General features: G+C 40.7%; 1 protein-coding gene across 5 annotated transcripts; it reads left to right on the forward strand.

Annotated features, from left to right (window-relative positions):
* Positions 1-2,190: 2,190 nt before the first annotated feature.
* Positions 2,191-13,897, forward strand: LOC105928657 (serine/arginine-rich splicing factor 11). Of its 5 annotated transcripts, none has more exons than XM_021318259.2 (13): positions 2,191-2,540; positions 3,846-3,979; positions 7,851-7,960; positions 10,007-10,033; positions 10,165-10,254; positions 10,339-10,385; positions 10,460-10,593; positions 11,546-11,624; positions 11,715-11,828; positions 12,139-12,228; positions 12,336-12,395; positions 12,479-12,656; positions 12,808-13,897. In XM_021318259.2, the coding sequence occupies exons 1-13, from the start codon at positions 2,419-2,421 to the stop codon at positions 13,006-13,008; spliced, it is 1,386 nt and encodes a 461-aa protein (XP_021173934.2). In that variant the 5' UTR covers positions 2,191-2,418; the 3' UTR covers positions 13,009-13,897. The 5 variants fall into 5 exon arrangements, with proteins under 5 accessions (XP_021173934.2, XP_021173935.2, XP_012721479.2 ...); XM_021318260.2 differs by having other exon boundaries at positions 12,339-12,395; XM_012866025.3 differs by lacking the exon at positions 10,007-10,033.
* The last annotated feature ends 1,392 nt before the right edge of the window (positions 13,898-15,289 follow it).

Consider the following 15,289-nt stretch of genomic DNA (forward strand, 5'->3'; position numbering starts at 1 on the left):
CTTCAGGTACCGTCCGAAATAAGAGATCAATTCCTTTTACTTCTTGAGACCTGCGAATTTTAGTCTAAACACGGACTTTTGAAACCTGGAAAATCCTCAATTTCTCCACAAACATATATCAGTAAATGAGATTCACAGCTGACTAAACATATTTGTTTCAAGAGAAACTAACATTTTTTCAGCCTTTTTTTAAGTTCCAAAAAGAAAGTAAAAAACAAAGCAACTGGACTTGTTTTCCGTAGTTGAAGACGTTTCGCTTCCTGTCCAGAAGGCTTTCACAATTCAAAAAGTCTGGAGTATATTAAAGCTTTATACTGTACAGTATAAAGCTTGGTACTGCACATTACTCCAGACTTTTTGAATTGAGAAAACTTCCTGGAGAGGAAGCGAAACATCTTCAACTATGGAAAATAAGTCCAGTTGCTTTGTTTTTTACTTTTTTTGGAATGACCATGACCTGGATGACTGAGAACCTTCACCAGCTTTTTTTAAGTTGTCTAAAAGACTGAGCTAAAATTCTCGGGTCTTAAGAGGTTAATATTGCAAAATTACATTTCTAACTAAATCCAAGTTGATTAGTGTAAGCACACTAATTGAATGACAAAAAATCGTATTATTTAAGACAGCTTTATGAATAGGCAAGACAAGGGGAGTTTATTTATAAAGCACTTTTCAATAACAAGGCAATTCATAGTGTTGTACGTGTCGTGAACAAAAAAAAAAAACATTACTGTAGGATTGTAGTAGTAGGTCACAATATAAGACAAATTGGACTACAAACTAAAACATTAACATTCAAAGGCAACTCCACACAAATAGGTCTTTAACCTTGATATAAATGAACTCAGGGTTTCAGCACCTTTACAGTCTTCTGGGAGTTTGTTCCAGATTAGTGTAGCATAAGAAATAAATGCTGCTTCTCCGTTTTTGGTTCTGGTTCTGTGTATACTCAGAAGATTTAAGGCAGAAGACCTGAGTGGTCTGGAGGGCTGATACACTGATAACAAGTCTGTGATGTATTCAGGTGCTGAGCCATTTAGGAATTTATAGACTAGCAGGAGTATTTAAAAGTCTATTGTCAGAGATACAGCGAGCCAGTGTAAGGACTTTAGAACTGGGGTGATGTGATTTACTTTGTTAGTTTTAGTGAGGATGCAGGCAGCAGCGTTCTGGATCAGCTGCAGCTGTCTGATCCACTTTTTAGGCAGACCTGTGAAAAAACACCGTTGCAGTAATCAATTTGACTAAAGATTAATGCATGAATTAGTTTTTCAAGATCCTATAGAGACATTAGACCTTTAATCCTGGAAATGTTCCTCAGGTGATAGAAGGCCGACTTTGTATTTGTGTTTAGATGCCTTTGGAGGTTTAGGTCTTAGTGCATTAGTACACCCAGATTGCGGGCCTGGAAAATACTTTACTGGCTATAACAGCAACCAAATATTTCTCACAATTGCTTAAATCCTTTTGCCACTGGTATCTCAAACTATTTATCTCAAGTCTTTCAGATTGGAAAGCCTCGTTGGCATCACTCTAATCTTTAGTAATCTCTGTCAGATACAATCTCTGTCAAGACATGGGCTGGGTCACTCCACAGCAGTGATATATGCACACACACACACATGACCACTTCCTCACCAGTTTAGCTGTGTGTTTTGGGTCATTGGCATGCCAATGGTGCCCAAGACAAAAATTTTGTTATAGCTTTTTTTTCAATGATTCAATTAAAATTTCATTAGGCTACCAGTCCAAATGGTTAAAAAACACCCTGAGAGACTAATGTCCCAACCACCATGGAAATGGCGTGAATGCCTCCTCCTTTTTTCACACTAATTGAAGGCAGCGCCGTTGTTAACAAACATTTCAGAATTTGTTTTGCCTTGACCACAAAATCGGAAGATCAGAAGGTGGAGAACTTCAGGGCATTGTAATTACAATTTAAAAAAATGTTCACGATCGAAGTAATTGTTGCACCAATTACTGTACAAGAGACCCATTTCAACAAATTATTTTAATTATTTTTCTTCCAAAGATGTATACGTTTAAAACTTTCAAGTGTGCAAGGGAGAGAATAGTTTTTCATCGTACTGCAGTTGTGCATATAAACATTGCTTTCCTGGTTCCTCGCCACATTTATTACAAGTCTGTGACAACCGCGAGCTACGAGAGCGCGACCAACGGTCCCTGAAGGCAGCACCAGAGCATCACATCCACAAGTCCCCCCCTCTATCAGCCGCATTGTTGCTCCTCTGTCCGCAGAAAGCATTCACATATTCCTCCCCGCAGAGAAGATGCTCGCCTTTCACAGACCCCTGTTGGTTTCTGAACTCTAAGCGTTTAGCGTTTTTTATTGTTGTTGCTTCCGTCCACTGTGCGCGGCTAGCAGCGGCTAAGCTAGCTTGGTTAGCGCTCGTGAAGATGAGCTTCACCACTCACGTCGTACAGGTGACCAACGTCTCCCCGAGCACGACGTCCGAGCAAATGAGGACGCTGTTCGGGTTCCTCGGAACCATAGAGGAGCTCAAGCTGTTTCCGCCTGAGTGAGTATCCAGAACCAAAAGTCCTGGTTCCGGTCGGGTTTAGCTGAAGCCTGTAGCGTCGAGCGGAGGCCCGGCTAGTTGTGAATGCTAACGCGGCTATGTGAGCGCCTCCCTCCTCCCGTCACTTCGCTCCTGACAACGCTCCAAATATTGTTTTATTAAATGATTTAATAAAACAATATATTACAGATTAATTTAATAAATTAAAGCAAATAAATAAATAAAATAATTAAAAAAACACTTTTGCGCTGCCATTAGACCGTAGTTATAAAGTCAACAAAAAAGGGTCTGAAAATTGTTATTTTCCTGATGCCCATATTTTTGTTGCCTTTATTGCTTTGATATTAAATCGTTAAAAGATGGAGGAACGAGTCAGTTTATTTTTTTAGCGACTGTTTGTAAAAATATTTGAGAAAAAAACAAGAAACAACTCTCAGTGTTTGATTTGTTGCAAAAATAAAGCAATGTTTATTTTGCTTATCACTAAAAGTTTCAGACTAACAAACTAGTAGTATTATAGTAATACTTGTATAAATATTATCCTTATTGGGATCCATCCACCACTTCATTGCTCCCTCAGGTCCAGTGTTTTTTTATGGCAACATTGTTGCCTTAAAAAAAAAACAAAAAAAAAAACAACAGGAAAATGATTGTGATTTGGTCTTTTTCGTTAATATATTGTTTTAATTCGGCCAACAGGAGTATGTAGGTGATTTTTCCCAGGTGGATGCCTATTTACCAGGGTTGGGCTCATTTTGTGCCTCTTGTCGCTGAGGGCGGCAGCGAGCGTGTACGGTACAGTGGTTTAAAGGAAAAATGTTCAGGATAAAGTAGGGTTGGACGACATGGACCAAAAATAACATCTCGATGTTTTTAGGCTGAATGCCGATATGTTTTTCTTTTCATAAAGTAATTATAAAAAGGCGTCTCTGAACCAAAACTGTATCCCAAATGTCTCCTAGGCACATGCTTTAAACAAACAGCTGTAGATAAATATGAGAAACGGATGGAAAAATACGTAAAAGTATAAATATAACGCAACATAGACAACATAGTCTCGTCTTATAAGACATCTCGATATATCGCGCTGCCCTAGAATAAAGACAAAAACATGTATAAATATGGACCGTAATCGTGTTCTCAGTAATGACAGATCAGGTCAACACTTCTCTGAGCGTGACGCCGTTGCAGCAATCCCTTATGGATCAGCTCTCCTGGCAGCGCGGTCTGACGGGTGGGGAAAGGGCATGTGGGCTCTCTTGACTTTTTGTACTCTTTGCACAACACGTCTGTGTTTTCTTCCAGCGACTCTCCCTTGCCTGTGACTTCCCGTGTCTGTTTTGTAAAATTCAATGAGCCCGAGTCTGTCGGCGTGTCCCAGCACCTGACCAACACCGTCTTCGTGGACCGGGCCCTGATCGTGGTCCCCTTCGCTGAAGGTGGGTGTCCGCTCCGTCCCTTTCGTTTGGCTGCGCCGCGTCTCGTGTTTTACGGTGCGATGGGTGGAATTAGCTGAATCTGAACCATTATTTGCTTTTTTTTTTTACATTTTATTTACTGGGGTTAGCAGCGCTTTAGGTGTTCTGAAGGGAAATGTACATTTGTGTCTGTGTCTTACGATCAGCTGTAAACTTCTCTCTGTAATTTGTGTTGCGTTTTTTTTTTTTTTTTATTGAGGACAAGTCCTTTGCAGAGACGCTGAAAGAGGTCCTCTGTTGCCTCCAGGCTATATAACAAAAAAGAATAATAATAATAATAATAGCGGCCTTAAAATGGGGAGCCCTGTATTTTATTTTTTTCTGCAGTAAAATATTAACTTGTTTTCTCTCTCTCTCTCTCTCTTTCTCTGTCTGTTCAAGGCAACTCTTCTTAAAAGGTTTTAGCTTCACAGCTCAAATTTAATGAACGTCCGGGGGAATGGTGCACAGACTAAATCCTGGAGTGCATCGTGGTTTCTCAGATAACGAGCCATGTTGATAAGCAGGCATAGAGAAGTGACGGTTGAGCCGCAACAGGACATAATGTGCAGCGATTTACTCGCATTAGAGAGAACGAAGCCGCTTTAGTTTACGAGACGAAACGATTTCTCAGAGACCGAGAGGTCGACCCTTTTCTAGCGCTTTGATCTGCTTTACGGAAACACCTTAAAATGTCTTTTAAGTTGCCATGTTTTCCATTTTAAGCACCAACTTTAAGGTTAGACCCTTCAAGGCGAAGGAAATGTGGTCGTAAAGTATATAATAAAAGAGTGATCAATAAAATTTGGCACAAAAACTATATTTCATTGGGTCTCACAACTAGTGAGCTGCTGCTGCGTCCTCTTTGCCTTAAAAAAACATCTCAGAACAACAAAAAGAACTCGATTGGGCTCAGAAAAGTAGTTATAATTATTTATTATTCTGTCTGACTGGGCCAACGAATATACGCCACGCAAATGACCAAGAATGTATTCGTTACACCTGTGAGGTTGTTTTAGGTCCAGCGTAGCTTTATTACAGGCCACTTGTGGCAATGGATGAAGTTTTATTATGTAATGTGTAATTTGGCCTTAATTTCTCTGCAAAACAACGTTTAGAGAAAACGATAAACCCCTGGATCCATGTTTTGTGGATGTTCGCTCGTTAATCAGTCACATTTCTGGGTCACCCCGCAGCGAGCTCAGGTGATGGGCGGACTAGTCAGGCGTGCATGCCGGGCTGTAGTATGAAAAACCTGCGCAGTTAGTGTCCGGACATGTGGGAACGTTAATAAAAACCGCTTTGCTTTAGCAGAGATTTACGTAATTTACCCCCCGGTGTCAAAGCTCTGCTTGATGTCTCTGTAGAAATGCCTTTAGGAAATTGTCCCTCTCCATACATAGCTGCTGTGAACGAGCTGAGTGACTCTAACGTTTAACAGTGGTGTTTCTTTTGTTGTTGTGTTTTACAGTTGTTTTTCCTGGTTCAGCCAGCCCTATATTCCAGGCCCTGCTGACTATGCCACCAACAGTTTTGTCCTCCGCAGCCTTATCCCGTTTCTCAAGTGTCTCTGTCTGTGTGTGTGTGTGTGTGTGTGTGTGTGTGAGGGTGTGTGATATCTCTCCCTCCCTCCCCCCTCTCTCTCTCTCTCTCTCTCTTTAAAAAAGGAGAACATTTTAAGATTAAAATGAGCCTGTTTTCAGGTTACACAGCCATGGATGATCATCTGCTAAGATTTTCTCTTTGATTTTACCGTTTGGACATACAGTGCCTTGCAAAAGTATTCACCCCCCCCTTGGCTTTTTTTTTTTTTTTTTTACTGATTTTGTTCCATTACAACCTGTGATGTAAATGTGTTTTTAATCTTATTTTATGTGATAAGTCTACACAAAATATATATATTTTTAAAAAGGAATAAGAAAAACAAGCAGGACAATTGGTGTGTTTATATATGTTCACCTCCTTTTGCTCTGAAGCCCTCAAAATGTTGTGGTGCAAACTTCAAAAGTCAATTAATTTGTGAAATGAACGTGTGTGCAGAGTGTCTCATGATCTGTCAGGATAAATGCGTCTTTTTTTTAACGGCCCCAGAGGCTGCAGCACCACCAAGAAAGAGGCGTCACACCATGAAGACCAGGAAGCTCCCCAGGCAAGTCAGGGACAAACTTGTTAAGAAGCACAAGTCAGGGTGGAGTTAGAAAGAAATATCTAAATCTTCCCCAGAGAACCGTCAAATCCATCATCTTCAAGTGTAAAACACACGGTATCCCAGAAACCCTTGCAGGGATATCCTTGAGTACTGTGACTGGGACGGAGGTTTGCTGAAGCAACGAGAGCGGCTTAAAGGGAAACATTTAAAGGGTTAGGAATAATCTAGTCCAGCGGCCGTCAAACTGGGGTTCCAGGACCCCCCGGGGGTCCGCCAACCACGGGTTGGGTGTCCGTGAAGCGCATGTTGTCGGGCCTGAGGATGTGTCAGGGTTAAGCTACGTAACACAATAGACAAATATTTAACTCCGTCCACTTTAAGTAAGGTAAAAAGCTAAATCAGCTAAAGTGAGGAAGCATTTACATTAAGTTTGGCTTTATCCAGAGGATCTAATCTCCAGATCTCTTAATATTAGGTGTATTTATATATACTTTTAAAAACATACTTAATTCCTAATGTACTTAACTGTATAAAAGGCTGTTTAAAAATACTGATCAACATGAGGAATCTAAAGGGGTCCCTCTCCACGAAAGGTTTGAGAATCCCTGGAGTCAATGACCAGACCTCAGTCCTGTTTAGAACCTGTGGTCAGACCTGAAGATCACTGATCCAAGCGAAAAACATCCAACATGAAGGAGCCGGAGCAGTTTTCCCTCGAGGAACGGGCAAAAAAAAAAAAAAAACAGAGCCAAGATGCGTTGAGCTCTTAGAGACTGATCCAAAGAAACCTGCAGCAGAAAGTGTCTCTACAAAGTATTATCCTACAGTTATTTATGCTAAAGTTTTCTTTAATTTTGTTGCTTCACAATAACCCATCTTCAACGCTGCAAGCATGTTCTGTAAATGTAATCGTGCAAAAATCTCAAACGGTCCTTTTTTATTCAGGTTGCGAGGCAACAAAACCTTAAAACTACAGAGGGGGGGGGGTGAATACGTTAGCAAGGCACTGTGTCCTTTATGTCATTTTATCATTATTGCTGGAAGTAGCCCTTGACTGTTTAGCACAGATCATGTTTGTGTAGTATTTTGTGCACCCTAGTTTTGGCTTAATGGTAGCATTTTTTTTTTTTTTTTTTTACGGTAGCGTCAGCAAGACGCTGGTAAAGGTAAAACCACTGTTGTTTAATAGAAGTTATGGTAAGTGATGTTGAAATGTATCCTTGTCTTCACATCTAAATCATGAACTTTTGTTCTTTTGTTTTGTATCTCAATGTTTTTGTGTGCTTTATAGCGAAGCAGCCGGCGCGCGTCGCTTGTTCATAATGAAATTTGAGAGCACATCCCACGGGACAACCGGCTGTGCTTGCTAACCTTTGGTTCATGACTTAAAAAACAAGTACAGGTGATAAAATCTTGGCAGTGTTGACCACAGTGTGTATTGTGATTATTATTTTATTTATTTTTTTAAATCTCATTAGCTACTAATCCCACAATTACACTTTCACAAACAAAAGAGAAGAAAAAGAAAGTCAGGCATCAAGATTTACAGACAAGACTAAAAGTGGATTTTTATTTTTCACGTTTTTTTTTAACTCCAGAGTAGTTAAACCCGAGGTGGCTTGTCTGCAAGTCTTGTCTTAGTGTTGCTGACATTTTTTCTGGCCCCCCAGACTTGGACTGAGATGTTTTGGTTTTCCTCTTCAGGAGTCATTCCTGATGAATCTAAGGCGATGTCGCTGCTGGCTCCAGCCAACGCCGTGGCAGGAATGATGCCAGGAGGAGGTCTGCTTCCCACGCCTAATCCTCTGATGACGGTCAGTTTAACGGCTTCACCTTCAGGTTTCCCCTGCTTCTCCTAAATTGTCTTCTTATGAGCGTGTTCTTGTAGTTTGGAGATTGAATCCCAACCTTTCTAATGTATAAGTTACGGTTTAGGCGGGTTCTGATGCTACAGTTGGTAAAGGGTTTGGCGCTTCGGAAAGAGTTGTTTCGCTTATTCATCGGCAGAATCGGCGGAGCTTCGAGTCAGATGCTGACTTCAGGCGCTCGTTTCCACCTGCATCGCCTTTATATCTTATAGTTTAGCAGCTGAACGGTGGACGGACTGTATTTCCTCTGTGAATGTGTCATGGAGTGGCCATACCAGGTTAAAAATACACCTCTATGCCAGAGTTAACTTCAAATTATTGCCAACATTTACAAAGAAATAAGTTTGTCAGTGGGGAAAAAAAATGGAAACGGCGTAATTTTGTTTCAAATGATTGGAAAAAGATGCTGAATATCGAGCTTTTTTTCCTCCTATCCTTCACGTTAATATATTTTACTAAATAATTAAAATGTCTTTACATTCTCGTTGTTATTTATGAGAGAAAATTTTAATAAATGGATATAAAATCATTTTTTTGCCCCAATTGAAATATTCTCAAGAGAATAGTTGCAGATGAAATTATTATTATACCAGGTTTATCTTGCAGGTGAAGGACTGAGCAGCTCTAAATGTTCTTTTTCCAGGTTATTTGTGCTTACTGGACGTAGAACATGACACAGTTCTGCTTATATTGTAGGTTGAAAGTTGGATTTTATTAGGTCAGCTAGACTTAAAGCAACCCAAGTTGCCTAATAATACCATTGTAGCTGCTGGGTAACTATACGCACGTATAGTACTACCTCTTCTTTTATAAATCCATTATCTCACTTAAATCATTTTATATGTTGAACACATCAGTAAGTCTCCCTGCTTGTGCCACTCAGCAGGTAAATCTACTTCTGTCCTGGACTGGCACACTAAGTGAATATTATGTTATTATAATTTAGTATTTGCCACATTTATCCACACATGGAGGCTCTGTAAGTCGGTTTCTACTGTCTCAATAAAATGGCTCAGCCTTTAAACTTTTCTAAACCTTCAAAGCTACAGAAAATTGTGTGAACTGTTGCTTCCACACAGATTTAAATATTCCTTGGATTACAGCGTTGCTACATATCTGACGTGTTCAACAGGACTCTGTTTGGAAATACCGGCAGTATTTACTAGGGCTGGACGATAATTCAATAACATCAACACATCGATGATAGAAAAAAAGTGTCAATATAAACTTCAATAGAACAGTTTTCCTTCCTTTTGCATTCTAGCCATGTAGGTTAATACTACAGTCATTACATCCTCCCAACCAATCACAACGCAGACCCAGGAACCAAGCCCCGCCCCCTTCAAAGAGTTCAACGAGTGCTCGTTCTTTTTTCTTTTATGAAAACTTGCAGCTTTTGGTAAAAAGTTGGTTGAATAACTGGTTGAGTTTGAATTCAGTGTTTGTGTGTTCTGTATCTAGAAATAGGTCGCTAAGCAACAGCATAAATGGTCAGGGCTGCACTTAAAATATATGTTTAGAATTTGTTGATAATTCTCAATATCAATCAATATGATTTCCATTTTATCAATATGTTTTTTTTTATATATATCGTCCAGCCCTGGCATTTACTATTAAAAGCTATCGCTAACACTTCTGTTATTATTATAAATACTGCACAATAAAATATATTTAGTAACAAATGTAGTTTACGCTGTAGTCCCTGCAGTAGCCTCCCCTTTTAATGCTGGAATAGCTTATTCTCATAATTAAACCTTTGATATATAAAGCAACATTTCGGGTGGTGCAAGTGGATCAAGACGACTGCAGTGGCCCGGTATTATTATTATAAATTTTTAACATATTGACATCGACCGTTTGTGGAGACTTAGGGAAGGAGGCCGTGCGACTTTGATGCTGTAGGGATGCGGCGCAGGATTGTTGGATGTTTTTAACTGAAGCAGAGAAGCAGCCTCAGCCATTTGGTTGTTTTTTTTGTTTTGTTTTTCACAGTTGTCGAAATGGAAGGGAAATATATCGGTAAATATTGGTTGTTGGCCATCGCTTTTCATTTGTGTGCATCTGTAAATGTCATCGTTCATCTGACTTCGCTGAGAGAAAGTGAAAGCGGCGTTCCTGAGTGTTAAATATGTGACTGTCCAACATTGCAGATGGGGGCAAACCCATTTGGAGGGCTCGGGGGTCCCAGCATGGACCAGATGGCAGCTATGGGATTCACGGGGCCCAGCATGAACGCCCAGGTAACGGACCGCTGCAGCTTGAGTCCCGGCATGGGAACATCAGATTCTGATACTAAAGTATTGTCACTCTCCTTTCTTTCTCAGGCTTTTTCTGCAGATTTCCTCAAGTTTATGCAGTCTATTGACCCAAAGTAAGAAACTACTCATTACTGAAGCGATTAGTAGTGTCATCAGCGCTTGTTTTCATAAAGGCTTGCTTTCGCAGACTCAATCCACTGGCGGCTGGATTAAACCTGACCCCGGGTCTGAAGGTGGATTCATCCAACAAGGAGATCGAAGAGGCCATGAAGAGAGTCCGAGAGGCCCAGTCTCTGATTTCTGCTGCCATCGAACCTGGAAGTGAGTCCAGTTTTTAATCTGTTTCGTAACACTGTGGAAATTAGTCTGCTTGGCATACATCATTTGGCATACAAGTGTTTGTGAAAACAGTCTGCATGCCTAGGTGCTTGATTTTATACCCCTGTGGCCATAGAAGTGATTGCAACGCCTGATTCCAATAATTTGGATAAGTGAGCAAATATCTGGTAATACAGTGTATTTATCAGGCCTGTGCATAAAAATCGATACAAAGATTAATATCGATATTCTGGATTTCAATATCGATATACCTCCCAACCCCTAGAGGGCGTTATTACAGCGCGCCATTACTGTTCACAGTGAGAAAGAGCAAGTGAGACGCATCTTAAATCAGACGTTTATACAGTAAAAAAAAAATTTAAAAAAATCAGACGTTTGGGCAAATTTTTGGTTTATGTGATACGTTAAATGCATTGAACCATATGCACTTTATTGTCCTGTTAATATATCAGTGTTCAATAAATTGAACATAAATATAATATTTGGTTGGTTTTGTTGATTAAATGACTTTGAGCATTAATTTTGAAAGCAATAAATAATCAATATTGGAGTCAAATCAAATCAAGCTGAGCTATATCGACAACCGTATCGTGAACTACGTATCGAGAATCGTATCGAATCGGCTCATCCTGGATGATGCCCAGCCCTAGTATTTATTATGTTTATTTTGTTATTTTTAATGAATATGTCTTACATAATAATAAAAATAAACCACATTTGTGTTTCGTAACGCTATATGATACGAGCGAATTCCTGAAATAAATTCACTTTCGGATAATTTTTAATTTACTACGATGCAGCTGTAGAAGACTTGTTTCGATGAGCATCTGGTGGGTTAGACAGATTTCTCACACAAACAGAGGAAATTCTCATATCCTGTTAAAAGCTAAAGTCAAAGCTTAAGTGTCTAAGTCTGGCTTCTAAATGTCTGCAGGTAAGAAAGATAAGCGCAAGCATTCCCGATCCCGTTCGAGGTCGCGCCGCAAGCGGTCCAGGTCTCGGTCGAAACACAGGTGAGGAAAAACTGTTCCGTTTGAAAAAGCTTTGCAACGGTCAGGAGTTATTTTCTTTTAAAATATGTCTTGTTGTTTTGTTTTACACAGACGTTCAAAGAGCAGGTCTAGGCGAACTTCTCATTCAAGGAGTAGGAGGAGGTCCAAGAGCCCGAAAAGGACGACGACTCACTCCCGGGACAGAATCCGTCGCAGCAGATCCAGGTCCAGAGCTTCTTCCCGTTCCCTTAGTCATCTAAAGTCTCATTGGCCCCATGTGTGGATTACTGCACAGAGACCTGCAGCTTTGTGTTTGGATGTTTTTTTGGGGTTTTTTTTGTATTTCATCATCTTTTACTGTGATATATTAATTGCAATTACTTTTAAAGGACCCCAGGAAGACTAGCAGCCACTCTGTGGGAGCCAATGGGGATCAGAATAAAGAATAAAGCTGTAGTCATGACAAAAACTCTTGTCTTTCTGGTACTGAGGAACCTATTAGACGTTTTGCGTAATCATTTATTTTCTCTGACAGGGACAGGAGAAAAGAAGAAAAGTCCAAGAAACGATCCAAGACGCCTCCCAAAAGCTACAGCAGTACCAGGAGGTCTGGCAGCATTACCCGGTGAGTCGCCCCTCCTCGCCGTTTGTTGCTGGGCGGAGCGGCAGGCGTCGCCTTGCTCGGTTCTTCGGCGTTGCAGCCCGTCAGTTCTGACGCCGTGTGGCTTTCAGCAGGTGCAGTCCTTCCCGGTCCCCGAGGAAAAGGCTCTCCAGGTCTCCGTACCCGGGGCGGTGAGTTGTCGTGCGTCCTCTTCGACCATTTCAACGCAATTCGCCCGAAACGCGCCGACCGATTAAACCGCTTACTTTAACAGCCACAAGAAAGAAAAGAAGAAGGACAAGGAGCGCGAGAAGATCCGCGACAGGGACAGGAGGGTGGAGCGGAACCACACCAGAGACGGACGAGAGCGTTCCACCAGCAAGAAAAAGAAGAACAAGGACAAGGAACGAGAGCGGGAGCGCAAATCCGACAGCGAGAAAGGAGACGTGAGAGTGCGTGTCAAGCAGCGAATGCTCTCGTTTGTAGCCCTTAAAGGGTTTTCGTTGCTGTAGATCTATGAACCCGTCAGCGTTATCTGGGCTTTTATACCAACCGTACCTCCCGAGTTTGTCGAGTAACAGAACCCGTTCCCCCCCCCCACAGGTCACACGGGACTACGACGAAGAGGAGCAAGGCTACGGCAGCAATAAGGGAGAAGAGGAGGAAGAGCGGCGGAGCGAGTCGGATTCTGCGTCGTCTCCCAAAGATGCGGAGGAGGCGGAGAGAGACGAGCGGCGGGCCTCCAAAAGATCCAAGCTAAACGGAGACGACCGGCATCAGGAGGACATGGAGATGAGCGACTGAGAGCTTTCTGTGCCACCGTCTGTCGAGTCCTTTTTCGTGTTCCTAATTTGGGCCAGGTTCCGTCTGTGATCACTGTTAGCAGCTTCTCATGTCAACTCTGGCGCCATCCTGGACGGACGGCCTAGATGGGACTGTTTTTATAAAGATAATGAGAACAGATTAGAAGAAATTACATGAAATGGGGTTTTTAAACTATAACTTATGCCCTTTTTTTTTTTAAGAGGTCATGTTGATATTTGTTTTTAATGCTGGGTAGTTTTCCTGACTGCGGATTATTTAACATTTCCACATGGACTTTTATTTTTATCATACATGTTCCTTTCCTTTGTTATTATTTCTCAAACAGTCCCGTGTTTCGTTAAACTGTGGATAAGTGAGGATTTTACTTGTAATGCGCAGTCATGACGCTTTTAAGCATATATTGTAGATATAAGTTACATTTCTGCAATAAGTTTCTCAAGGGATACAAAACAAAATGGGTTAAACTCTACTTGTGGTAGAGCAGTAATAGTTGATTTAATAATATAAAACCTTTTTTTTTTTTTTTTTTGCAGTTTAAATGAATTGATTGTTATTTCCTGATATGTATGTGTGCTTTTGAACTACTATAGCCGACCAAAGCCATTTAGGTTCTACTGTCCAGACGGTTAGATTTGGACTTTCACTTTTTAGTACATTTTATGAGCAAAGTGTTGCAGTTTTTGCTGTATAGTTGATATAAATTGCCACAGGAAAAAAAAAAACAAAGTTTGAAACAGCTGACGCCAGGAAGTGGTGTCAGATGAAGTTAGTCTTTGGAACGAGTGAAGAGGCACACCAGCTGAACTTTACTGTATTATGGGATGTTGAAAACTGGATTTTAAATAAAAGCATTGTCTAATTAATTGAGCGTGCCAGCACAAGAATATTATTACAGCAGGAGTTGAGCATATCTCCAGCCTGCCACCAGCATTCCACTAATGTTTGTTTTACTTCGTACATGCTTGGTCATTTTTGTGTCAACAGAAACTTGCTTTACCGTTAAAGTAGTGAGCCGATCTGGGTTTAAACGTACTACACTGCTGTGGAAGAGTATTTTCCCCCTTACAGATTAACTCAGGTTTTTATTTTTTTCACACTTGAAATGTCTCAGATCAAACATTGTTTAATGTCAGAAAGAAAACGATTTGAAACAAAAAGCAGTTTCCAAGTGATTTAATTAAGGTGGTGGGACACACACCTGATTTTTGATAGACCATCATGGTAAGTCAACTTAAAGAGAACCTGTCTCACATTCATGAAGTAGGCTGAACCCTCCTTTAAAAGCACACAGCATGGGCTGACGTAGAGGAGTACCGGAGCAGATGAGAAACCAAGGCTCACTGGCATCTGTGAATCTGAAAAAGGTTACAGAGTCACTTCTAAGGCTTTGGGATTCAGAAGCAACTAAACTACCAAAATTACTCCAAATGGCTCCTTGGAGACTCATCCAGGAAGTCACAGGAAGATGAGCTCCTTTCGGATTTAATCAAGCTACACTCAGGTTATGAAGGATAAAATGGCTGATTTACATTCATGTCACATCATTTTATTTGGATCTAAATTTGGACTTAAGCCGCCGTAAAACTATTCAGAGGTGGACTTGCTGGTGCTCTTTGGATCACTCACCTGCTGCATAACCTAAGAGTTTATCCTTGAGGTGATGAAGGCCAGACGTTCTCCTTCAGGCCCAGTACAGTAAAACAGTCCCAGACCATCACACAACCCCCACCATGCCTGAGTGTTGGTATGTTTTTATGTCTGAAATGCTGTTAGTTTATCACCAGATATATCAGGATTATACACACCTTCCAAAAAAGTTCCACTCTTCTCTCTCCAGTCCACAGACATGTCGGTCCCAAAGGTCTTGAGGGATCAAGATGTTTCCGCAGGTCGTTCGTGGTCCTCACTTTTGAACTCTCCCATTGCTGCCCTTTTTCCAAGTCTTTATAATTTCATATAAGACCAGAGTGGTTTAGATTTTTCCATTAATAAATGAAATTGTCATCTAAATGCTTCTTTTGAAGTATTTAGTTGAATTGAGAAAGCTTCCTGGATGGGAAGCGAAATGTCTTCAGCTTCAGAACAGAAGTCCAGTTGTTTTATTTTTTTATCTTTTTTTTTTTTTTGGATTGATCATGACCTGGATGACTGAGTCTCTTCACCAACATTTACAAAAGTTATTCTTGACACCAAAATTGATTAAAATGACAATAACAGAAATGCAAATGCTTTTTCACAGCACTTCATCTCAGGTCTAGAA

This window comes from Fundulus heteroclitus, chromosome 9 (assembly GCF_011125445.2).
Source record: "Fundulus heteroclitus isolate FHET01 chromosome 9, MU-UCD_Fhet_4.1, whole genome shotgun sequence".
Classification (NCBI taxonomy): Eukaryota; Metazoa; Chordata; class Actinopteri; order Cyprinodontiformes; family Fundulidae; genus Fundulus; species Fundulus heteroclitus.

Excerpts from the sequence above, each read along its gene's own strand:
- LOC105928657 (XM_021318259.2), top strand. The coding sequence starts at position 2,419 with ATGAGCTTCACCACTCACGTCGTACAGGTGACCAACGTCTCCCCGAGC. Across the intron at positions 11,625-11,714 it reads AGGTCTCGGTCGAAACACAG|ACGTTCAAAGAGCAGGTCTA; the intron begins GTGAGGAAAAAC and ends TGTTTTACACAG. Across the intron at positions 12,396-12,478 it reads AGGTCTCCGTACCCGGGGCG|CCACAAGAAAGAAAAGAAGA; the intron begins GTGAGTTGTCGT and ends TTACTTTAACAG.